The sequence below is a fragment of the Cyrtonyx montezumae genome, unplaced genomic scaffold (assembly GCF_038088225.1).
Source record: "Cyrtonyx montezumae isolate F1298 unplaced genomic scaffold, pur_monq_1.0 scaffold_3, whole genome shotgun sequence".
NCBI lineage: Eukaryota > Metazoa > Chordata > Aves > Galliformes > Odontophoridae > Cyrtonyx > Cyrtonyx montezumae.
In genome coordinates, this window is record NW_027072034.1 from 6772814 (window position 1) to 6800143 (window position 27330).

At 35.9% G+C, this 27330-nt stretch overlaps 1 protein-coding gene across 1 annotated transcript in view; it reads right to left on the bottom strand.

Annotated features, from left to right (window-relative positions):
• The window catches only part of DIAPH3 (diaphanous related formin 3), a 217649-nt gene that overhangs the window by 99600 nt on the left and 90719 nt on the right, over positions 1 to 27330 (bottom strand). Inside the window, exons 19-21 of the mRNA XM_065744007.1 lie at positions 25351 to 25452; positions 8187 to 8426; positions 5634 to 5763 (exon numbers count right to left, since the gene is read on the bottom strand). Coding sequence (XP_065600079.1) covers positions 5634 to 5763; positions 8187 to 8426; positions 25351 to 25452 — 472 coding nt within the window. The remainder of the gene's footprint in view (positions 1 to 5633; positions 5764 to 8186; positions 8427 to 25350; positions 25453 to 27330) is intronic.

Genomic DNA, 27330 nt, shown 5'->3' on the forward strand with positions numbered 1-27330 from the left:
GTTTTCTCACTTTTACTCTCCAGATTCTATTCCCCATCCCCATTTTCACTTATGGTGAGAGAGGGACTAGCTGCATGATTGCTACCAAGCTGCGTAACGGTATATCTTAAAAAACAAGAATTTACAGAAAAAACTCTATTAAAATACACTTCTAATATCAAAAATAACTGTGATTATTTTGATACTTAACATTATCACACAAGTGTATACATTAAGAAATACATTTACACGTAATACATGTATATCTATTAAAAATAGATCAAGCAGTGGATTACAGAATCACAGAATTGTAGGGGTTGGAAGGGACCTCTAGAGACCATTGAGTCCAATTCTCCTGCAAAGCAGGCTCCCTACAGCAGGCTGAACACGTAAGCATCCAGACAGGTCTTGATCATCTCTAGAGAAGGAGAATCCACAACCTCCCTGGGCAGCCCATTCCAGGTACACATCACCCGTACTGTGAAGAAGTTCCTTCACATACTGGGGTGGAACTTCCTATGCTCAAGTTTATGGCTATTTCCACTTGTTCTGTCCCCACAGATTGCTGAAAAGAGCTTGGCCATGTCCCTTTGACTCCCACACTTATGAAATTTATAAGCATTAATAAGATTACCTCTAAGTCTTCTTTTCTCAAGGCTGATCAGGCTCAAGTCACTCAGCCTTTCCCCATAAGAGAAATGCTCCATGCCCTTTATCATCTTTGTAGCCCTCCGCTGAACTCTTTCCAGGAGATCCCTGTCTTTTTTGTACCAGGGAGCCCAGAACTGGACACAATACTCCAGGTGAGGCCTCACCAGGGCAGAGTAGAGGGGGAGAATCACCTCCCTCGACCTGCTGGATAAGTTTTTTTTTAATGCACCTCAGGATGCCATTGTCCTTCTTGGCCACCAGGACACACTGCTGGCTCATGGTAAACCTGTCATCCACCAGGACACCCAGGTCCCTCTCCTCAGAGTTCCTCTCCAGGACACCAACCCCCAACCTGTATGTGGTTAATCCTTCCCACGTGCAAAACTCTACACTTGCTCTTGTTAAACCAGCTCTCCATTCTCACTGAATAGCAGCACAGCCATCTGGTGTGTCAGCCACTCCTCTCAGCTCTGTATTACCAGCATGTTTACTGAGGGTGGACACTATCCCCTCATCAAGGCCATTGATGAAGATTTTGAACAAGACTGAACCCAGCACCAACCTCTGGGGAACACTGCTAGTCACAGGTCTCCAACCAGACTCTGCACCACCAATCACCATGCTCTGAGTTTGGCAAGTCAGTCAGTTCTCAACCCACCTCACTATCCATGTGAACTGTTTTCCTTTTTTTTTTTTTTTTGTCTCAAAGCTCGCTTCTTGAGACCTTTCTGGTGATAAGACTCTAAGTGAGAACTGCAGGTTATCTAGGTGGGTGTCACCATGCCACAGTGCCTCTGCTTATTATTGTAAAGATAAGCAGAAGCAGGGCCAAGCATGTCTTTTTCAGGGTTCAGCTTGGAGAAGCTGATCACTGCAAAAGACGACAATGCTTGTGCATGGCAACAAAGGTACCACTCCCTGCTGGCTTATCTGTTGGGCCAGGTATGTCACACTAACAAAGAGAACAGAAAAAAAAACTGAGAAATGGGGGATAAAAGGCCTTCACTAAACTAACAACTTTGGAGAAGAACTCCCAAAGAAAACATCTTTGACGGAGAATTCCCTGAGGGGAGAAACTCGTTGGACAAACCCCTTGGCCTGCTTGCTGCAAAGCTTCCCGGCTTTCTCCCATCCCCCACAGTGAGCAGACCAGATCCTGAGATCAACAGACCTACTACAAACCTCTCTGGATCCACGGTGGTGATTACATCTCTCGCTTTCTACCAAGACTCCTTGCTTTTTACCCCTTTTCTATCACTCACCTTCCCTTCCCCATATCCAACTAGGATTTGTAATAAACTGGTCGGACCAACATTTGAACCGTTGTTTCTTAGTCTCACACCGGGTATACACAATCTAAGAACCTCGTCTCCCTCCTTTATATTGGCACGTGACATTTTTATTGGCATAGTCAGCAGGATAACCTCCATGACTCGTCTCTCTCCTTTATACTGGAGTGTAACATCATTTTAAGTTTGATTAGAAAAATCCTTCCTCTTCATTCAAATTCAATGCTTACGTGTTAGTGAGCACTTTCTCAAGGTTTTTTGTTTTGTTTTTTGTTTTCCTTCTTCTATGAAGATTTGAATAACATTTCACAAAACACAATTCTTATCTGGCAAGTTAACTAATAGTAGTACTTGCAATTTACAACTATATGACTTTTTTCTTCAAAATATATCAAAATCATTTTTTTTTAAATGATGAATTAATTTAAGTGGGGAAAAAAAGAAATCTGAAAAAAAGGTCTCAAAAATGACAAAACATAAGTTAACTGTAGAGGAAAGAATCTGCAGTTTTATTTTGTTATTATGATGTGAAAAGAATACCCCTATGTAAATTAGAGTCAAGCAAGTAAAACAACAGCCTGGATAAATACAATATACATCTTCAGAATACCATAAAATAAGAAATTAGTAAAGTGCACTAAATTACAAAAATATTTCTTGTCTCAAATACTAATAGAAAAGCAGGAAAGTCATTACAGTTAAAAGAAGAGGCAGCTTTAATTATATGAATCTTCAGAAACTATCATATCAGTAAGCTTATTAGCTACAATGAAAGTTGCTCCTGCTGATCTAAGAGTACTTAAAAAACAGGATTTGTTATACTTCAAAGCAAAAAGGTATCTTTAATTCATGTACTGTAGTAGGGAATTAAGCCTACTTCTCGTATTACAAAAGTAGAAACTAAAACTTTAGTATGTAATGGGGAAAAAAAACAATAAGTTAAATACCCTGAAGTAAATTATAATTGTACAGGTAACCTGTCCTTTGATGCTTGCCTGGGAAAGATATATTTAAAAAAAATTAAAATATATTTTTCTAAAGGAATAATTAATTTACAGAGTTTGAGTATTCATAAAGTACCGTAACCTAGATCTTGTTCATGAACAGAGAATGCCTCGTGGGTGAAATGGCAACTGATGACTGTTGTAGCCACAGAGACCATAAAGTGGTCACATTTAACATCTTTTGTGGCAGAAGGAAAATTGACATCCAAAGCCCAAGCCTGCATATGAGGCCAGATTTCAGACTGCTCAGGGAACTAGTTAATAAGGTCCCCTGGGAAACTTCTTCGGAAAGCATTGTGGTCCATCAGTGCTGGTCATTTTTTAAGTATCACCTCTCAAGAGCACAGGAATGAACAATCCCAAAATGACACAAGTCAAACAGGTAGGGCAGAAGGCCTCTTGTCTGAACAGGGATCTTCTTCTACAGCTTAGGTGGAAAAAAGTATATGACCACTGGAAGCATGGTCAGGCAACATGAAAAGACTACAGTGATACTGTTCACCTTTGATGGGTACTGGCACTGCAGGCGCCCTGAGTTGGAGGACTGTAACTGCAGTAATGATCAATTCCAAGCCAATCCTGACCTTGTGTGAGATTTTCTGCTCCAGCTGGATGCATATAAGTCTGTGGGATCAAAGGGGATTCATCTCAAAGTACTCAAGAGAGTTGGCTGATGTCATTGGAAGACATCCCTCAATTATTTCTCAATGGTCTTGGGAATCTGGAGAGATTCCAATTGACTGGAAGCTGGCAAACATTGTTCTAATTTTCAAGAAGAGCAAGGAAGAAGACCCTAGTAATCACAGGCCTGTCAGTCTCACTTCAGTGCCTGGTAAAATTATGGAGAAAATTATGCTGTGAGTTACTGAAAAACACCTGAAGGACAATGTGGGCATTGGTCACAGCCGACACAGGTTCATGAGGGGAAGGTTCCTGTTAAACTAACTTAATTTCCCTTTATGCAAAGTCATCTCACCTTGAGTAAAAAAGGACATAAAACACTTCCTTAAACATTCACTGTTCAAAAGTTAGTGCACATTAAGCCATTCTTCATTAAAATATACTTCTGCAAGAGTACAAAACTATTTTAAAATACATGAGTTGTGTCTTTGGAATCTGTTGAATTTTCTGAAATTCCAGTGCAGAAGAAATCCTCAAGATAGAGCAGAATTTGTAGATAATGAAACCACTACATATAAACACTGATACACTAATTTGCCAAATGCATCCTAAGCTCTTGTCTTTCTCTTACAGTATAAGCGAAATGCAATATAATTCAGTGAAATAAATTCAGTGTATAAACTTCAAAACATGATCAGTGATTTTCACCCAACAACACACTGAGATCAAAAACTCATCTAATCAATACTGAATATGTAATAAAGAATAGAAAACGGGACCAACTAGTAATTCTACCAACTGCATTTTTAAATGGTCAGTATTTTACTTCTCATAAGCATTACATAGGATAGTCAACAGCTTATATAAGATGACCATCTACACTGAAATATCATGAACACTTCAGTTGTATCATGAATATTTTATTTGCTCTGGCTGATATACTAAATTCAATGACAACAAAGCCAATAGTGTATGATTATTGAAGAATCAGTTCCAGTTAAAGGACAGTTCTGTGAAAATAAGGCATAAAATACTAAATACACTTTAAAAATAAATTAATTCCATTATCAGTACAAAAAGTTAGATGAGCATCTGACAGATATTTAAATGTATCTGAACTTCTAAGTTGTTATAATAGACTAACATAATTGGAAAATAAGAACTGTGATAAGAGAAACCAAACTCAACAATGTGGATGACCACTATCTCAAGATCTCTCTATCAGGAACAGTTTTTGCAAAGCTATCATCTGTTTCTTGGAGACTGAATGAGGCATAAGAGTGATACTGAACAACACAATACAGATAAACAGTGATACTCTCCAAAGTGACATAAACTAGAAAATGATTAACTGAGACAACCCATCCAATCTTCTTGCAAGAGTATGACAGTGCTGAGGTGGCATCAATTTTAAACTCCATGTTTAATCAATTTAAATTACTTAAGCTGTGACTTAATATGCAGAAGAAACTCTTAATTAAGATCTTAAAAGTAAAAAATATGCTGCTGCTGCTTTTATTGACATTTACCACATTCTACATTTCATTATGAAGCAGTAAAAAGAGGAATTTATTTTTCCAGACATTCAAGACTACTGTTGCATGAGGAATATGCATGCAGGGAAGACAAAACTGTTCAAACCCATGTTTAGAAAAAAAAGATGGAATCATGGTATGATAGCCTTTCTGTATTTCTGAACAAGAAGAACAAAAAGACACTCAGTAATCATGGAATCACAGAATGCCTTGGGTTGTAATGGACATTAAAAATCATCTAGTTTCGACACCAAAGCTGCGAGCATGGCTGCCAAGCACAAGATCAGATTGAAAGATGAAAGTGATTTAAGATCTTTTAACAGAAGAGAACTTTTAGAAGAAATCTGTTTAGGAAACTGAATCTAAAGAATGTTTCAGAAGTGTAAAGGGAAAACAAGGACAGAATACTATGTTCAAGAACACTTGCAGGTGCAAAAATTACTGATTAATGATTTAGACTAATAATGTGTATTATAAAAATAATATTGGTATAAAACAATTATTATCTCACGTAAGAAAAATACTGCAATGCATTCAGAATTAGTTATACAAACCTTTACTAGCTCTATCCAAATGCTGAAAATCCTCAACAAAACTCAGGACATCTTGATAGCTTTCTTCACATACTTCTACAAGAAAATGTAGCAGTGTTGTCTTTTGATCTGCTGACTTTGTGTCTTTCAGCTAGGCAGAAAAAAATGTGTTAAAACACTGAGATTGTCTGTGAACATTTTGATAATTAATATACATCACTAATTGTGAGTATGAAAACAGGTAAGAACAAGATGTTAAACAGGAACCTGAAGCAATAAACTCTTATTTCCATCCTTGATAAAAATCCCTTGGAAAAATTATACCAAATATTTTTTTATGAAATACTTGTGTTCATTCCTAAGAAATAGTATAAGTTTCTCTTTTAAAACGTATTTATTTAAGCAATTTATCAATGTTTGTGAAACCATGATCTGATGTAGGATAAAGAAACAATTCAGAGCTAAATCAGCAAAATTTAACAATAAATAATGTACATATTCATTCCATGGGATGATTTCCTTACATGTAATGCTAACTCCAGCCTAACAACATGCAAAGTCCCCACGATTCTCTCTGAAAATGTCAACCTTCAAAACAGCAAGTCATTGACTAATGTTGCATTCCTTCTGGGATATCCAGCAGCACTGTGTCAGTGATAGCCATATACTTTGTTCTGCTTTCCATCAAAAACTGTCAAAGTTGGTCACCACTAAGCCAGCGCATCCATCTTAAACCACCATTACAGGAGCTTATAAGAAAAAGAAGTTTTTAAGCAGAATGTTCTGGCATTTACAGACTATCAGCACGCAGCGATGCCAAATCAAATATGTATGAAAACTTTGCCATTTGAACTTTAGGTTTTATCTGTAGATTTCTTCAGTAAATGAAATATATTGAGTACTATAATATATGCATATGTATAATTAAAAAAGTCCTGAAGGATGCGAAATAGTATCACCATTTCTAATCATATGACATGACAATGTCAAAGCTACCCTGCACTAGGCATAAGGAGAAAATTACCTTTTTTCTATATCTAATTCACTAAAATTCTATTAGCATTGATCAGTATTTTCCTGAGCAGAAGATTAGATGCCTACTGACATCCATTCCAATCTGAATTATTCCACGATTCTATCACATGCAGTTCCTAACCAGCTAACTACAAATGTTGCTCCAAAAATAATGCCTCCTATGTCCATTGAAAATACAACAGATACAAAGAACACAGTAACACTATTTGATAGGGTAAATTTTCAGCTCCAAAACATTATTTGTCAACATAATCACTACCATTTTTGCCTGCGAGGAAGAAGAGCCTGCATGCCATGCTTCTAAAAATCTGCATGGTTGTCTGGAATGTGTGTTTTTTTTTTCATGTCGCTCTTGCCACTGCTGAAACACAGCACAAACTGTCACAGCGCTAACACACACTGTTCAGTCTCCATAACAATATGAAGATAGTTGTGACAAGCATTTTGCAAAGCAGAATAAATATGAAAAGAATGACTTTGGATAAATAATTTAAGATCTAGTAGATGAAGATAGAGTTTGAACTGCTCCACATAGGAAAAACTGACTTTAGGTCCTGGCTTATTCTACAGTGCTCTGGTATTAAATGCATTAGACAAGCAAGTTAGTTAAATTTTCAAGCTTACAGTTTATCTAGCTTTGCAGGAGGCTACACTATTAGGTTGGAGGGGAAAAAGTCCTAAAATACATTGACTATTGAGAACCTAGAGTGTGAGTTCCAACACTTTAGCTTAATTGGGATGCACTAAGTGAAGAGGAATTGTCTTGGTCCGTATATAAAATGATAACGTATAAGGGATGCTCCAAAAGTAATGCCTCCTAAGTTATTATGTTGGCCTACAACATCAGAAACAGACACTGATGGTATGGCAGTAGAGGTCAAACCTTCCCAACAGTTTTCCCTTACATTTTGTTGTCATACAACTAGTGGCTGTAGGATAGTCTGACAAAATGGCATCTGACATAGAAGTGTATATAAAGCAAAGGTGCATCACTGAACTCCATGTGAAAAAAATGGTACATACTAACATTCACTGATGCTTGCTGAATATTTATGGAGATGGAATAGTCTGTGTTAGCACAGTGAAGGGATGGGCAGTATGTTTCAGCAATGGCAACAGTAACATGAAAGACAAGCCATGTTGTGGACAGACATGCACAGCAGTAACAGATGAGGAAAAATGTTATAAAAAAGAGAAAAGATAACTACGTCATAACAAGTTAAAATCCGACAGCTTCAAAAGTGTTCAGACATGTAAATCTACAGTGCTACTAGGATCACACTGATACGATCCTTCCATAGGCTTTGTTAGTTTTGTTTTTTATTATTATTTCCTTAATATGAAAGCTTCTAAAAGTTTAAATGCAAGCCAGTGCACAGATAAGCTCTGTATTGTATCATCTAATGTTAAGAATTATGAAGAAAAAATAAATACAAAGAATTAACTGGAGGGAAAACATCAAAATAAGATATATAGGTAGTGTAAAAAAAGAACAACTAAAGTGAATGCAATACTCAACATGGACATTTCAAAACTCACTTTACAGAGAGAGCTGAGATTGTATCCAAAAGTCTGTGCATTCCGAGAACCTGCATTCATGTAGTTTCCCATTAACAGTACTAGTTCCAGCAGCTTGCTGAAGCTTTTGCTCTTTTTTATCTCTTCACAAGCAGCACTGACAGCCATGATGTCAGGTTTGATGTTGTTCACCTGCTCCTCAAACTGAAGCTTAAAAAGAATAGCACTGAGCCGTGGCCGTAGTCTCTTCACGTTGCTCATCTGATTGAAAAGAAAATAGGAGATTTCCTTTAAAATTCATGCTACACTGTACAAATGCATACAATCTGAAATGATTTATTGGTGTGACAGGCTTGAAGAAGCAATATATCTGCTATAACTGATAGCAAATGAACGAATGAATGAGAGACACTTGGGTAAGCAACTGAAATCCCATCTTGTGGTTAATGTGAACTGCCCCCATCCTTTCCCAATAACTAGTATGTGTAAGCAATAAATGATAAAGTGTCATCATATATCATATCTGTCAACTCATATACCAAATCCTATAAAACTAATCCAAGTTTATGACCCAGTAGTTGCAAAGTAATAAAAGTAGTTCACAAATCCTGTATAACTCAGGATGTACCAAAACAAGGCAAATCACATTTTCTAGTGCAAATATTTAAAAGCTGATTTCAATAAAAGCTTAATCTAAACATGTAGAAAAACAACAGTTCTGAAAAATCCCAGCTATGAAACACTTAATATAGTATGCATTATTATATGCCAGTACTCATACCCCCCTGTAGTCCTAGACCTTATACATTTAAATTAGATAAAGCAGAACGCTCCCAGGAAAACAGTAGCTTCTTTAGATCATATGCAAAATACTTACTTCCTCTACGCTTTACTAGTCAGGGACTTTCAACAGAAGTTTCATTCTTACTATATGACTTAGGTTCCTGAATTCTTACCCTAGAGATACTATAAGCATTTTTTTTTCTGTATCCCAACAAGATTGTGAATCTTATTACTACTTTAAATCAAAGAACATGGAATATATTCAATAAACTAAAACTCCCTAGTTTCCAGTGTACTTCACACACCTTTTATCCCCACCAGGCACTATATATACCTTGATTTTTCCTTCTTTTATGGCAGAAATCATGTTTTGTCTCCCTGCTCTTTGTTTCTGAATGCATCTAAGAAACATTAGTGTCAAGCACTTCCATGAGAGTCTTCCCTTATTTTTTGCTATCCCTGCTTTCCCACCAATTCAACAAATCCTTTCTTTTTTTCCCCTCATAGACATAGTCTCCTTTCTTAAGGCAAAGTTGAAGCCAATAATGCCTTAACAATACCTGCAATCCCAAACTAGTAGATTACGTGCAGGTTTTCTGTTATTGTTGTTGACTGTTATTGAATCTGGACACACAGAGGCTTTTCTGCTTGCTTGTGGGATGGAAAATACAGAGACACAGATTTACTGACAACTTGATCAGAATGGAATGGAGAGACAGCTTTTACTTCTCGGAGTTGAAGTAGGAAAATGGTATTTTCCTACAAAAGGAAGCATTCAAGACCAAGAAGTTCTGAAATTAATTCTATTTTTAGCAGACATAACAGCCATCAGAAAACTATTTTTATTAAAAGGTGCATATGGAGCAGATATCACCAGACTGAAAAGGTTTCCTCATGGGAGTTTAACATAGGAAAGGTCCTCTATAAAACCTCTATTTCAGCCAAAAAAGAAAAAAATTAATAACAGAAGTACAGAAGTAATTGAGTAATTTCAGCTAGAATAATGTAATATCAAATCAAATGGAGAAAAGATTCTAGAAGTCAAAGGGATATACCTCTCTGCAGATGGAAAAAATTGATCAATTAGTCCTAAAAGAAGTACTTCATATTTCCTAATGCTATATGGACAGATGATTTTAACGTAGACGGAAATATCTGAAAATCATGACAGCAGGCGTGGTATTTTCTACAAGGTTGAACCCCCATACTTACTCCAACTTCAAAGTGGAATTTGTAATTATTTAAGCAGTATCCAGTGATAACAGACCCCAACAGCAGATGATTATGATGTCTTTGATGTGACAGGCATGACTTATTTGAGAAAAAAAGCTCAAAACTCTAGCACATTCTTACTTAGTATCATCTTCTCTAGTAATTCAACAAGTCATCCAAGTTAATATCCTAAACAGGAAGATATGTGTCTATAATGGTGACAATAGTGGTAAGGAAAAAGTATTCTGCTGTAGACCTTCTGTAGTGTAGTCAATAGGCAATTAAAATGTGATTTATCTATATGGTTACTTAGTGTATTTGGAAATACAGGTAATCTGTAGAAAAAAAAGAAATCTGGCCTAAAATGTCACATACATGGATGCTGTTGACAGACAGCTTGCACATCTTGGAAAAAGCTCCCCAATTCTACAAAATTGTGACAGAGAAAGCAAGTCCCAAAGGACATGCAGCTCCATTGGGCTCTGAAGTCTGAAGCTGGAATGCATGGAATATCTGCCTACTCAGTTCAAGCTACAGAGATGTAAAATACTGACTAAACCTAAGATTCTTTCAGCACAGTTGCCCTGTTAGCCAGTCATGTGAAAACACTAATCAATGTAAGTGAATACTGCCCAAAAAAACCATGAGGTTGTTCCACATCTGTATGTCAGAAACCGTATTGATCATATCAAAACAAAATACTTTTTAAGATGTTCAACTCACAAAAAGAAAATTAGGTTCACAAATTGTTGACATTTTTTGAGAAGCAGAAGCATAGTGATGTGCACCCAACCCAAACTCAAATTCTCCTACAGCCCAACACACCTCCATTCTTGGAGTTCAGTTCCAAGTTGAGCTGAAAGTGTGTAATCTGTTACTAAAGGCTAAGAGAGTGAAAACAAATTCCTAAAGTACGTCTTTTCCTGTATAATTGCAGTCTTGAAGCAGCATCATTCAAGAAACAACTGTCAAAAGTCTGCTTTGGGAATACCTCTTTTTGATTATCTTTCATGATTATTGATGGCATGGAAATATACAGGGAGTTAAAAAGATGGTAGAATCCACACCAAATTTAGTGCTGCAATGCTCATCTTAAGTATAAAAAATTTTTCTATCACTCTTTCAGGATATACATATATTTTTATTTCAGTTGCAATCTGTATCTCATAGTCAAATCAAAATGTCTAACCTCAGAAATTAATTTTGCAGCAGTAAGAGACTGGATTTTAAACAAACTGTAATGGCTGTGACCAAGCATTAAGTATTAGGAACACCTCTTCAGATACGCTAAGATATTTTCTACACAGCAATGAAAACGTTAATACATTCTGAGTTATCCTCAATGTGAACATACAGGTGAAATCATCAGCTGAACATGGAATTGATCATTTTAAGTGTTTGCTGCATTATTTAAGACAAACTAGCCTTCATCAGGTCTCGCTCTAATCTTCAATTTACTCTAGTGAAATCTTTTTCGGTGTGAAATGATTAAAAACATCTATCAATGAACAAGCTGTGAAGCCACATGAGGATAGCTTGCCAAATTCTATTCAGGTTAGCTATCAGTGTAACTCATAAGGACTAGACTTTAATTATTTCTGAAAGAATACATCAAAATTCACCAATTTTATCTTTCAGTAACTAAAAGTGATCACGTAAAAGACTATTTATTTTTCTCATCCCCACACTATATGTGAAAATACTTTCAATAGTCTCAAGTTCTAAGAACAGAAAAAAAGTAGTAACTATCACACATGCTGCTTGAGACACTATCCTCATACATGTGTGACTGCTAATATAGTTGCCTGCACCCAAGCTCAAATGTCCACTAAAAGCATCCTAACAACTAGTAGCAATTTTTTACATCAAAATTGTTTATAAAGGTTAAAAAAAGGGGAGGTTGAAATAGTTGTATTTATGGATTTAAAATCATATTAATAAATCTAATATGTCCAGGATTAATTTCTGCCACTGAAGATTAGAGGCACTGAAGGGTTCACATCTACTATGCTGCATAACCAGACCAGAACTACTACTTGGAACAGTATCTTGTGCAACTAGTTGTTAACATAAGCTAGCTTCAAGATCTAGCATTATTGCATTGGCAAGAATGTGGGGAAAAGTGGATGAAGAGTTGAGATGGGACAGAACTTCTTCAGCTGGAGCAAAAGGAAAGTTTAGCCTGTCATAAAAACATATAACTTCTTCAGAGATACAATTATGTTCTCTGTATTCTGGTAGTCATTTATATAAATTATGTGCCAAAACAACTTGGTAGGGTGAGAGCAAAGATCTGAAACCAGCTGACATGGCACCAAACACTGCTATACTCCTCTGCAGTTCTAAAAGTGCCCTGAGATGTCAAGCCCAAGCGATGCAGGAATGTCTGCTAGGCACTCAAGTTTTGAATGGCTGGAACCAATGTTCTTGTAAACAACTTCCCTGTTACGTATTGCTCTGTCTTGTCTGTAATGAAAAAAGGAAGTTGTATTTTGTACCCGTAATGACTTGTCTTAATAAGCCAATCTGCTTCTGTCTTATTCTGAATCTTCAGTTATCATACTCTGGTTCATGCTAATTCAAATTGTCCTGGAATTGTAAGGGGATTCTGCACAGTCCAAAAGGATACCTATCTATACCTAGAATTGTTGTTTATTCTAGCAAATTAGCACTACAGACTACTGTTTCAATATATAAAAGCATTCTCTGGTGATGTTTAGTTGGTTAGTGTAGATAAGGATTTAAAGCATGATCTTGTAATTCATTATTCCCACAACTGTTAAAAATAGCAGGATGTAAGCTGGTTCAGAAGGTTGCTTTTCTAATGAGAACTGAACTCGGGTAGTTTTGGTTGCTGTTACTGACTGAAGGATTTCAGCAGAAAAGAAGGAAAGACCACCAAGGACACAAAGGACTTCATATTCAAAACAATGCAGAGATTCAATTAATTAATTTTAATAAAATTTATTTAATGAAAATATGATTAATAGAAATATATTGATTAGTTTTCTCTAAAAAAAAAAGAAAAAAGCAAATTCATCTAACATTTACCTTAACGCAGATGAATTTGGTAAACATTTGTTACCAACTCCTTAGCATTTATCCTCCTAAACAAACAAACCCAACCACCTCACACATTTGTGCTGTTTCAGATGGCTTGCTCAGTAAAAGGAGAGATCAGATAATTGTGCTATTAGCTAGGCTATAACTGAAATTTGTGATATAGAATCATAGTACCACTCAGGTTGGAAGAGACATTAAAGATCATCGAGTCCAACCATAACCCAACCATAGTACCCAAACTCTAACAACCCTCTGCTAAAACATGTCCCTGAGCACCACATCCACCACATTTTAAACACATTCAGGAATGGTGACTCAATCACATCCCTGGGGAGCCTATTCCAGTGCTTAACCCTTTCTGTAAAGAAACGTTTCCTGATATTCAAGCTAATCTTACGCTGGTGCATCTTAGGGCCATATCCCCTTGCCCTGTCACCAGTGAGATCAACCCTGCTCTTGCTGTAAGCACCTTTCAGATACTGGAAGAGAGCAATAAGGTCTCTTCTCAGCCTCCTTTTCCCCAGACTAAACAGCCCCATTTCCCTCAGTTTCTCCTCACAGGGCACATTCTCCAAGCCCTTCACAAGCCTTGTTTCCCTTCTTTGGACCTGCTACAGCACCTCAATGACATTTCTGTACTAAGGTGCCCAAAACTGAACACAGTACTCAAGGTGAGGCCTCACCAGTGCTGAGTAAAGGGCCAGTATTACTTCCCTAGTCCTGCTCTCCACACCATTCTTGATACATGCCAGGATGCCACTGGCCTTCTTGGCCACCTGGACACATTGGCTCATATTCAGCTGATGACTGTCCATCAGTACACCAAAGTCTCTTTCCATCAGGCAGCTGACAGATTCAAGTGTTAATTTTCATTAGAAAGGTGTCCTTAAAAACAAGATGCCACACTAATTGCAATGCTTTAATGCTAGATTCTATCCACAACAATGCTGTGGACATTTTGGTCAATGTACATAAAGAACAAGCAAGAAAACAACCTTCAGAGATCACTCGCAGCATTCTGCTTTCCTATGAGACAACCAGCTTTGCCAGTGAATAGTGAATTAGCCTTGCCTGCTCAAAGAGATGGCTGATTATACAAAGACTCCCTAATCTCCCTAGTCAATTAATTCTATTGTTTTATTATCCCCACTATAAGAAAAATCTTCCCATCATCTAACCTGCATCTCTTTCTGGAAAAACATAAACCTATTATGTACTACTGCAACAACTAACAGTATTCAGGATATATTATTCCCTTTCTTCTTGCAGTTTTCCTACACGTATTTTGAGTTAAGATCCTGCCTTGGTTTTAACAACTTACAAGCAATACTTCTTCATATCCCTTGTTTCTAAACCGTAGTCATTAGCTATCTCTGAAGTCCCTGCTTTTGTCTGCACATCCATAACTAATGTACAAGAAACATCCAAAACAGATGTAATATTCTAGCTGAAGCTTCAGTGGTGGTAATAGAGGGAAGTTCACAATTTTACAGGCCATAATCCTACTTCTGTGTTCCAGTTTCCTGTATGTTTATTGACTGCTATGATGACAGACGCAATTTGCATCTAACTTCTGATCCATCATAATCCATTGTTCTTTAACACAACTGTATCCATAACTGCACTCTGCAATCATTGCCATGTTTATCCTGAGTCACTGATGTTCCTGAAATATCTTTCACTGTCATTAAGCAACCCAAACTTGCAGAAAGCTCATTAGTAAAGTGGAACTCAGCAAAAAAAATTATTCAAGGGTCAGTCACAACAGGGCAACATAAAAGCGGATAGTTATTGTAATTGAGAAAATGAAGCACTGTGCCTGAATATGAAGCTCAAAGTTAGTTTGACCACTGGGAACACAGACTTGCTGCAAAATGAGAATAACAACAGTTAAAAAAAATTAAAATAAGTAATTTGAGTGGCTTCCAACACAAAGAAAGAATACTGCATACACTCTCTCTCCCCAAAAAACTTAATGCTTGAAATGTAAATCATGTCAATGTATTCAAAATGCTTAGCTTTAGATTTAACATTCCATCTTTCTTCCAAAGATGACATTTAGCCCACAATGAAAGATAATAGTCAGTGAATTCGTTCTTTTTGAGTGTACAATCCTTGCTAAGCAGATTTATAGAAGTGACTAAAGAGAGTTCAACAACTTCTTTTTCTCAGTGCCATTTCCAGCTTATGGGATAGACAATTAAAGCTTTGTTTAGTGTAGATATATCATTATATTCATATTCATCTTTCCTATTGTATAGTTTTTCAACAGAAGTAGTAAGTTTGGTACAAACAAAACTGCATGCTTGTAAGCAGAAGACACAGTAGCAGAAAAATCAACTAGACACTATTCCCAGCAGCAGAGGAATTCTTTTTGCTCATGTCAACCAGAGGACCTACACTTCTATATGAGTACAGCACAGATGAGACCTCAGCAGAGGACTAGCAGATGAGACCACATAGAGTAGCATTTAAAGAACAGCCTTTTCTTACTAACACACCAGCAAACTAAGTATTTATTTTAAATATAGTTCCAGACAGGAAAGAACCCAGGAAGCATGTACAACCTGTCCTAACGTTTACAGAAGCTGAAGTAAGGACATTGTGAGATAAAGACAACCTCATGGCAACTGCTGGATCCTCAGCATATAAAAGAGCTGCTCTAATCTAGCTTGTTCTCATCAGTCAACAACAACCCCAGGTGTTGAGGAAGCCCCTGACATTGATGCTGCAGATTAGCAATCCTGGGCAGACTGCTTGGACACATGTGGTAGTACTTAGAAGAACCAAGAAACCAAAGTACAAGCAAATTCAATCTAAGAGACTAAGAAGGTTAAAAAAGTCATTTTATGTCAAGATTCTGTAAATAAGATCACTTCTCAATTAGATCCTGCAATGAGAGGGTTATTTTCATTCTCTTTTTTCAGTGCTTGCCTGAAATTTAAAAGTTTCAATACAATGTAAGCCTTTCATTTGCATTCCTCCTTTAACTTAGGAAAAAATTCAGAAAGTTTACTTCAGACAAGGAAGCAACGAGAAGCTCTTATCAGCTGCTTCATGACCCTTGTAATTTTAATATCTCAAGAAAAAATAAACACCTCAGACTAAGATCTAATTAATACAAATGAACAATAACAGAAGATAATCTTTAGTGCTTGAATACTTTGAATTCAAAAACCATCTAACAACTGCTGACTCACACATACCTATTATAGCTTTATTAAAAACAATTACAATGAACAATGGCTTATTTCTCAACTCTCCAGCAGCCCCTTAAATGAGCAACTATTATTTCCTTTCTAACACCATTTCTTAAAAGGCTTTAACCTTGCTTGCCTGAAATTAATAGTTATTCTATTACACATTCTTAATTATGCTGTATTTGAGTTGTGATCTTCATTACCTTTTTTGTTCTTATTTCCAAGAAGTCCTACACAACTGTTAACAGTGACTTAGAATTGCATTTAACTTGGGCTTCTGTGGGGTAAATAACTCCCAAGGATGGTACTTCATAAATAAATAGTACAGATATTTTGATTAGTATATTATATGCAGATATTTTGATTAGTATATTTTGATTAGTTCTATATAGATAGGATACAAATAATACAAAAGAGAAGATGGCTCACCTTCAGGATGTCAAGGCTCGCAGGGGACTCCACGTGGGAGGGATCTCCAAGAAGAGATCCTCCCTGGTGGTGGCCAGCCTTTAAATGGGGTCTGGGAGAGGTGGAGCCAGGCTCCACCCCTTCCAATCACACAGGTATATCACCTTCACCTGTGCCCCCATGGCTGACTCAGTGCTCACCTCAGGTGAAGCTTCACTTTTCCTGTGAAGTTTAATAGCATCTGCATGGTCCAAATCCTTTCCTGTTCTTTATATGAAAGATTACCCATGGTATTGTTTCTCCTTTCGAATTTCCCTCAAGAGAATATCTGAGTCAAGTATTTTTTCTAAAGTTATTGGCATCTTCAATTGATATCCAAATGGAAGCTTTAGAAGACCTAAATAAGAGATTAGAAAAGTCTCTAGATGAGACAAAAATGGGCTTATGCCAGAACATTGTTACTGTCTGGAGTGCAAGGAAATCTATAGAAACAAAGAATGGCTTAGGTTGGAAGAGACTTTACATATCATTGAGCTCCAACTGCCCTGCCACGTGTAAGGTTGCCAACCACCAGCTCAAGCTGCACCAGGCCTCCTCCATGCTGGCCTTGAACACCTCCCAGGGATGGAGCATTCGCAGCTCCTCCAGGCAACCTGATCCAGTACGTCACCATCCTCCGAGTAAAAAATTTCTGTCAAACATCTACCATGTAAATTCACTCTCTTTAAAGACATTTCTCTTATCTATTTAATATTAGACTTTGGTCACTCCTCTTGCTGCTTATAAAGCTCCCTTCATGTACTGGAAGGGCTCAATAAGGTCTCCCTGGAGCATTCTCCAAGCTAAAAAAGCTGAAAACCATACTCCAAATGAGTGGAACTGAAGCCACATTAGAATAGCCCCTGCTGCTCCTTGTAAGCAACAAAATACTCTGAGACCTATACCAGGAAATACAATTACCCACACAATTACAACAGCTACACATGCTCATTTCTGTTTTACCTGTAATCAAACACATTTTGTGTTCACATGACGTCATGGCATCCAGACAGCACCACTTACATAAAAAGGAAGCTGAAACTCAAGATGACTATAGCATAACTAGGATAGGGGGAAAATATAATTACCTGAAGGTAAATAAAAGAAACTTTTCAGATTCTGGAAGATAACTGTATTTCGTGGAATTATAAGAAACTATTTCATGGAACTATAAGATATAAAAAAGTGGAAGGGAAGATGTCAGAGATTTGGTAAAAAGATGAAACAACAAGACTAATAAGTACATTCAAGGCTAGTAGGCTTTGGACTTTGGAAGAAGTGATGGAAATTTTTGTATACCAACAGGACCAGTTTTTTTGCGCAATGCAGTTTTCAGAGAGCAACCTTTCACACAATTAAGAATTTCACAAAGTTAAAATAAGGAATCTTCACTATCTAATGAGCAAATGTGAGAAGAAAACTACAAACAAAAAAAAAAAAAAGATTTAGAAAAAACAACTGCACAACAGAGAAAGAAGAAATCCAATGATCTCATCACCAACAGTGGAATAGAAAGATTAACCATTAAAGTTGTAATCGAGATGGAAATAAGATAACTAAACTTATATTAGGATGAGTTCATGCATTTATTCATTCATTCTAAATGACAGGTGAGATACATTCTAAAGAAAATGGGACAGGATAAGCTTTGAAGGAAGAAATTCAAAAGGAAAGAAGTTGCTGTAAGCATGAATGGAGAAAACAATACATATGCAATTATTCTTATGTGTCCAGAAACTTAAGGGGACAAAGACAAATAATTAGCAATGGATAGACAAATAAAATTCCAAACTGTTTGCAATAAGAAAAAAAAAAAAGAGAAGATACTTCAAACCTGGCTGATATAAAAATCTAGTATTATCAGAAAAGTAAAGATGATGAGAAGCAGAAGAAAAACAACTCCTATATGAAGTAACATACATGAAGTGTCATGTATTAGGCATTTCAGACAAAAAAAAAAACTGGTGCACAAGGTTAAAGTATGGCATTTTTCCTACAGAAAACTTTCCCTTCTGTGTCACACAAACTTACACTGCTCTAACAGTGCAGGAAAATCTTTAAACACATGCTTCATCCTTCTTTACAGTCCTTTTGAAGAAAAAAGGAAGTTATACAACATGGTTCAGCACAAAAAGCAGTCAAGTAAACAATGTTTTTTTTTTTTAGTTAACTGACAAACAAAAAACATGAGAGCATAAAAAAGGCTTTACTTGTAACAATTTCTAGAATCTAATAATAAAATTCTAATAATAAGATTCATCATAAGCCTCAATTCTTATCTAGTAAGAACTTCTTAAATTGGAATAAAACACCACTTAGTATATATTTTACTTCCTTCTAAAAATTGAAAATTATTGCTTGACAACCATACATCTCTAATTTATCATTTTGGTGATACTTACAAGTATACTGGAAATAGCTGAGTTTAATTATCCTGTTTTCATTATACTCAAAATCTTATTCATGATTTCAGAGTCACTTATTGACTGCAATGACCAAAAAACCCCAAGAACCATGGAGAAATTCAAAAAGGAATGCACCAGTTCTTCAATGTTTTGTCGTCCTGCTTACATGCTGGGAAGATAAATAAGCAGTATGCTTCAATAACTCGGTCTGGTCTTTTTTTTGCCAAATAACTTTTAGCTAAGTAGCTCATTTGTTAGGATCATTACCATCCTTTATGCAAAAGATTAAAACAAACATAGTTTATATGGTAACCTTTGGATAATATAATGAAATCTTCTAGAGAGATATAAAACTACATTAAATTAAAAGCTTCTGAAGAAGGATTTCTGAAGTGCAAAGTATCCCTGTTGATGGCAAACACACTGGATTTTGTTCCAGAAGAAAGCTAAACACACACCTATACTCAGCAGCGAAGCTTGAATGGTGGAATGGCAATAGTCCATTAGACAGATTATCAGTCATGATTAATAAAGTTAACTAGTAACTACTGAATCAATTTAACTGAAAACTCAAGACTGACATAACTGAATTAACACAGTCTAGATGATTATACCCAAATTTAGAACAAAAAAAATCTGTAAACTGCTCAGTAGAAAAGAACTATCTGTAAAACAACTCAATGCTACTGCATGTCTTAAGTCCTGAGGCAATTAAATACTTATTCTGTCATTGGGTACAGCATCAAAAAGGAAAAGAAAAACAGAGAAGAGCCAACCACTTAAGTGACCAAATAGCTGAAATATCATCCTTCTCAGATAGGTTTCATCTTCAGCGTGTACTGTGTGAACACTAATATGACTATTCATTTTCAAACTCAAACCCAGACTTCGCCATTATCGAGTTTTACAGAATAAATTGTCCAGTAATCAGAATTCATGAAATCTTCAATAAAATTCATCACACTGAGCAAACTCAATACAAAACAGGAACTACAGTAAAACTAAATGCATTTAAATATTCAAATTTTGGCAAGCACAATCCTACTTCGTGAAGCACTTCAGAAATGAAATACAGCATTCAAAATCAGCTTAAGATAACACTGTAAAGCAAGCTAAAGCACTTAATAAACAAGCAGATTTAACAGAGTTTTCAAGAAATAGCTCATGAATGTGAGGAAGTAAAAAATAAGAAAATAAAAATTAAAAAAAACCACCTCCAAAAATCTTCACAGTAACATGTGATAATATCTATGTTGTGAAACAGCAGTCTGGAGCATGTGAAAAAAGAACACAGAAAAATAAAGTAGTTTATCTAAAGAAAACCTACAGTCTGGAAGAGAAGATAAGGGTAGCAAAGGATTTATTTTATACTTACTGCTGAATGAACAGAAAACATAAAAGTGCAAAAGAACTTAAAAAGAAGAGGGTAATTGTAGAAATCACAAAAACAACCCATAGAGTCACCACACACACACACAAAAAATAGAAAAATAAAGGAGAACCTGAACTGCTTAGAGTTGTGCCCTCAATGTCTTTAAGCCAACAACAAAAGTTAATTAACTCAAGTTGAAATAAAATCCACAATACTTTAACAATCATAACATGCCAGAATCTTAGTAAGTGTCTAGCTATTTCTTTGAGAGTAAGAAATCTTCACTTTGAATTCAAGGTCAGGAGGATAATTTAGCGTTTGCATTATAAAAATTTTATTATCACACAAGTAATTATCAGTTCATTCACTATTTAGGCTGCTCCTTGAGAAGCACGTGGTTTAGTCTTTCCCTTGAGTAAATTAACATGTCATATCTGAGTTTTCAGAAATATAACTACAGGACTCAGCTCACACAAAAGATAAAATTTGAAGTATTCTATTTCATTTTTAATTCTACTTGTTTGAAAAGAATAACAAGAAATGAAGTGCAACAATTTATCTTTGTGTCAACAGTGGCTCCTAAAGAAATGAATGAGGGTTCTCAGCCCTCTTCCCAGATAAGATAAAAGACAAAGGGAGACTGATGAAGATTATAAAATCTTGATGAAAACCAAATACGTAAGATACCATTCTAAGATGTGAAAAAAGTAACTCATCCAAATGTATTTCTCATAGCTTGACCTCTGAAGTAAGCTTCAGGAGATGTGTAGAAGGTGGCACAGTAGAAAAATTGTGCCTAATGATTTTTTTTGTTTGTTTCTATGCAAAACTAGGGAAAACAAACACTTGCATTCTTCAGTGGGAATCTGGTTGTTTATTCGAAAAAGAAAATCCACAAAGAAATGCAACAGAACTTGACCTATAGTTCTACTGTTCTAGCTCTTCCAATTAGATGGGATTGAGAAACGGTATATCTAAGTAATAACAGTTAAATACGTCTACCCATAATACTGCATTTTGTCCACCACTACAAGTCAATGTCTTACAACAGATCATTTCAAATTTATTCATAATTGAATACAAGCATGTTTAAAAAAGAAAGCAATTGCAAATTGAACTTATATTAATTAGGGCTTTACCCCTTAAATAAAAGAATGAATTAACTTGCAGGAGTGTTCCAAATACGTTCCTATATGCAAAACTCATCAAATAGCTCATGTTGAAAGGGGAGTAGTCAAAGATGTAGTGTTACTGATCTATATAACACAAGAGTATAAGAGTACATTCAACTTTCAGAATGTTTATTATTTACAGCAACACAAATAGAAGACAGTTGGATCTTATTGATGACCTATCTTGATACCAGAAAAGTTCACTGGTAGTTAATCAGACATCTTTTAGCTTGTCAGCTAAAGAGAAAACTGTTCAGGATAGCCAACTACATAGTTGTACAACAATGTGCATACTCTTAGCATTGCAGAGGAAATTAACATGGTATTAAAATAATTTCTCATAAATACTCCAATACAGGAGACCTTCTGAATCAACTAAAACTAGAGATTAGTCTTTCAAATGCAAACTAACACTCATATCATATTGATGACAGCAAAAATTGAAAACTAAACACACTTTTTCCTCCAGTAAGCAATGACCTCTTTTCATACTGACAGGTAACCCTAAGAATTGATGCAGAGCCTCTTGATTACTTGGAAAACACTAACACACTGTAAATTTCAGATTTACTACTGTAGTCAGTATGCCTAACTGTAGTAAATTTGGAATGTTTAAAGAACAAAAGGCAGACAGTAGGCTTAGATTGAAATTTTAAAAAATAATACAAATCCAATCCAACTTTAACCTATGTGGAATTAATTGTCATTTTTTATATAAACAACTATTTATATTTTATATAAACAACTATTTAATTCAAATTAAAATGTATAAACTAGCGTGTCATTGTCCTGTTTCTTCAACAAATCAACTACAAATATATTACTCTTGGAATTATTTGGCATGGTTGAACTGCTGTTTATATCTTAGCCCGCTCCATTTATAGTTGAATTTACTGGTAAAAATCCACCTCTACTAGCATTTTGCCATAATTTTAAAGACTCAAAGCTGCTCAAGTTTTGATGTGTGCTTATCTCTATCTTCCTGGCAGACATGGTTTGAAACAAGGTTATCAGAGCAGAGCATCGTGCTCATTCTATTTTGTTCAGCACAGGACATTTGAATTTCTCTCTGTAAGATTGATATATATATGGACTTCTCTAATACATAATCAGCCTACTTTTTCAATTTTCTTATATCAAATTTAAAGAAAGCCATGAACTTTTAATATTGAGCAAAAGTGCAGCATAGCAAGCTGAATTCCAGAATAGATGCTAGTTCCTTATATATGCACAATGTATCTACATTTACTAAGAAAAAGGAAAGTTTCGTGTTCACACAAAGCTTAAATACAAACAAAAGAAATTTTTACAGAAAGAGGGTCCAATTCTGAACAGCATGGAAAGACTTGACTTCTGTGGCACAAAACCAAAAATACTGAGCTAGAAAATGACTTTCTAACATACCCCATTATTAGCTTCCTTCTCTTCACGTGTGATGTCCATCACATGTTATCCAAATGTTTGTGTGGGCCACATTCATGTTAAAAGACTACAGATGCTTAAAACTGAAAAAGTGTTTTATTTTTTCCCATATCATACGTACTCTTCCTAATAACATTTTGCCCTCCATTTTGTCATTAATCAACTCATCTGCAAATGTTTCAAAATGCAGATAAAATGAGCCAGGGATTTTATAATCAGAATTCATCTAGATACACAAATTTCACTGACTTCAAATATTACTTAAATTTTCAGTTTGAAACTCCAAACTGAACTTGGTATGTCTGGTTTCTAATTACTTTGTTTTTCCTAAAGACATTTAACATGAAGGCTATTATTCCAGGTCAAAGAAGGCGTTTAGGGAATTCACAATCCACCTGTACTCCAGATGTTCCAAAATCTAGGTACAAATAAATGATATTCACACAGATAATTACCAACAGAAAGTATCTATTGTTATGACATGATACTTCTTTTCCTAAAGCCAGAAATACATCTAAAAGAAATACTTCCTCTCATTGAAATCCTCCTGTATGAAGCTGTCAGTGATCACCTTAGCTTGAAACATTAGGAATAGACAAGGAAAATCAAAGACCTATATGGATGTATGCATTCAGGAAAAGAAACAGCCTTGTTCTGTATTTGTTAGGACAAAATCTGTAATATTTATGAATTATGAGCTATATACATGGTATTTCAAAACTCATCAACCACTAACAATGAACTAACAACATTTCCTTTTCTTCTAGCCTACCTCTGTTAATTCAGCTTGGGAGATATTATAAACATCTTTTCACTGTGTATGAAAAAAGTGACTGTAAGAATTCTTGATCACACATACTTTAAAATATAGGAGGAAGGATGCAGAATAGGTCAACATGATGATATTGATGCTTTTTTATTCTCATTTACATGGAAAGAAAAAAACATATATGCGTATCAAGTTTATATGGGAAAGTTTGGGGGCAGGGAGGGAGGGGATACTGCAGAGAGAGACTCATTGAGAGGAGCACAGAAGTTGCCCTATGTCAGATCAGAGCCAACTTCAGAGAGCTCCAAAAGGAATCTGTCACTGGTCAGTGCTGAGCTACTGAGAAAGGAAAACATTTCTGTACAACAGCAGCCCACAGTGCAGCATGTAGATGTGGTCTGAACCACAAGAGTAGGCCCGAGGCCAGAGCTGCAGCCCATGGAAGTAGTCTGACAAAAGTTGCAGTCCCAAGGGGACAGATGATTGAGAAGTCCATTCCTGCTGTACTGCACAACCCCCAAGGTACAGACTCATGTTGCAGCAGTTCTTGAAGAGCTACAGTCTGGGAAGCCTGCATCAATCCAGCTTGGGAAGAACAGCATCTCATGGGAAGAACTCATGTTGGAAAACAGGTAAAGAATGACTATGAAGGAACACTGGAGACAAATCATTTTGGATTGACCACAGCATCCATTTCCCATCATTTCCCATTCCCCTTCAGCACTCAGGGAGAGAAGGTAGAAGAAACTGGATGGGGGGAAGGTGTTTTTAGTTTGCTTTTAGTTCCCACTACTCTAGTGTGTCAGTTGGCAATATCTTACTTTAATCTTTCTACCCTGTTTTGCTCGTGGTGGTAACTGATGAGTGATATCCTTCTCTTTGTCTCAACCTGTAAGCTTTCTTTTCATTGTACTTACTCTCCCTGTTCTTTCAAGGATGAGAAGTGAGAGAGAAGCATGAAGGAGCTTGTCTACTCATCAGATTGAAAAATACAAAACGCAAAAAATTTCACAGATAATGTTATGATTTATCAATGCTAATAAAAGTCAAGTCAAACAATTCTAAGTATGGAAATCCAAAAACAGCTCCTTATCTCCCACTGTCACAGAAAATACAATTTTTTCTGTTTGTTTGGTTTTAACTAAATTACATTCTCAAAAAAAGAGAACATAGCAATCAGACCTTCCACATTCATGGATATGTCCCCTGGAAGTCCAATTAAAAGGCAGCAACTACACTCTGCTCTTAATATGCAACCTCTTAACATTTAGGAAGAAGAAGCTGATATTGCTTCTCTATTAGTGTATTATAGAAATTAAAGAAACAATAGTAGAACTCACCACAACTCCAAACTGCTCTGGCTCAGACAAATTATTGTACTCACTCTTGAACTTAGACAATGCATTCAGCTGTTCTTGCTCTGGAAGATGTTTTATTAAATTCTATCAAGAAAAAGAAAGTAGATTTAGAAATCTTATATTCTCTATTGCTTGTATAATTGCAGGTAAGCAGTATCACTTATGTTTTATTAACATAAACTCCAAAGATAACACTACCATCCCAAAGTTGGTAGAACATAAGCAGGTAACATGCAAATTCATGTAACAAAGTGTAAAAAGCAGGGGATTAAATGTCAACTAGCAACTTCTGCTGTTTCTACACATATATATTTTTGCAATCTTTTTACAAAACTGTATTTTCAAAGAAAAAATATGTTTGGTAGGCACTATGCAAAGACAACTAAAATAAATAGGACAAGGAAGCCAGTAACATAGCTAACTAAAGGATGACAAAAATCATTAGTAGAAATGGAAAATTTATTTCCTAGTACTTAACAAAAAAAACCAAAAAACTGATGCTAAAATAATGACAGGTAATGTTTATATTTACAAACATTAAAACCCATTAGAAACTACTTAGCCCACAAAGTTGAGAGAAGTAGGATTTCAGAGATGAAACTCAGCTTCAGCTGAATTCAAGAGGCTATACAGAGAGCTTAGGCACTTACATAAGTGAATGTCATTTCAACACGGAAGTCTAAACATGTCACCCTACACCTGATCATCTAAGAAGTCTACAGTTTCCCTGGAGCTTCCTGAGCATTTAGGCACCTGTGCTTAAATATGGGCTTCTGCATTCCACTCTAATTAACAGGTAAGTAGTAGGTACAATAAAAATGGCTATTCTGAGCAAGTTCTGGAAGACAGCTTCTCAAACATCCAATTATGCCTAAATTTGACAGTCAGCTCAGTTCTGTACTTTCCCAGGATGACTGCTATAACTGCTAGGAAATATTCAGGATTCCTCTATCCAGTTCTCTTATGTCATGATTCCTGTGTTCCTGGTTACACAGTGGCTAAGCTTCCATCATAGTATGAAAAGAAAAGAAAGATTGTCTTCTTACTTACAGCTACTGGTAACGACAGTATTCTGAACTGAAATAAAGAAACAATCTTTCAACACTGCATCACATCTACCTATAGCCATATTTTCAAGTTAAATAACTAGATAATCCTTTATCACTGTTTTAGTGTAAAAAAAGTCATTATTTTAAGAATTTAACCCCCACTCTGATACTAAGAACTAAAAAAGCGTATGAAAACTGTTGAATCATAGCCTGAACCACTGATTGATCACCTGAAATGAGAACGGAGTCAGCCACAAGGGGCACAGGTGAAGGTGATATACCTGTGTGATTGGAAGGGGTAGAGCCCGGCTCCACCTCTCCCAAACCCCATTAAAGGGCTGACCACCACCAGGGAGGGATCTCTTCTTGGAGATTCCTTCTGTGTGGAGTCCACAGTGAGCCTTTATCATCCTAAAGGTGAGCCACTTTCTTTTTGCTTACTATTTGTGTATCATCTATATAGACCAACAGAAATTTACTATCTTTCATGCTATTTTTGAGTGCTATCCTTGGGGATTATTTACCCTACAACAAGTAACTTGTTTTAAAGCATTGTGTGACATCCAATATGAGGACAATGTTGTTTATTGAGAAAGTAATTTCTGCAAATAAGAAAAGCTAGGCTTTCATTTAAGAACTGAAATAAAACAAAGGAAGAGTAAATGATAGTTAAAGAATGAACAGTTTCAATGCAGTCTGTGATAAGATTTTTGATAGAAAAAAATAGCACTAGTAAAAATGCACAAATTATTAGGCTTTAAATAATAATGTAAAATTAAGTTTTATGGCTCTGGATCTGGACATGTTCAGACTAATTTACAGCATGAGGCATTTATGGCAGTATTATTTATTACAATTGGAAAATATTCTTTGTAAAAACAGACTACCTTTATTAATTATGAATTAAGATGTC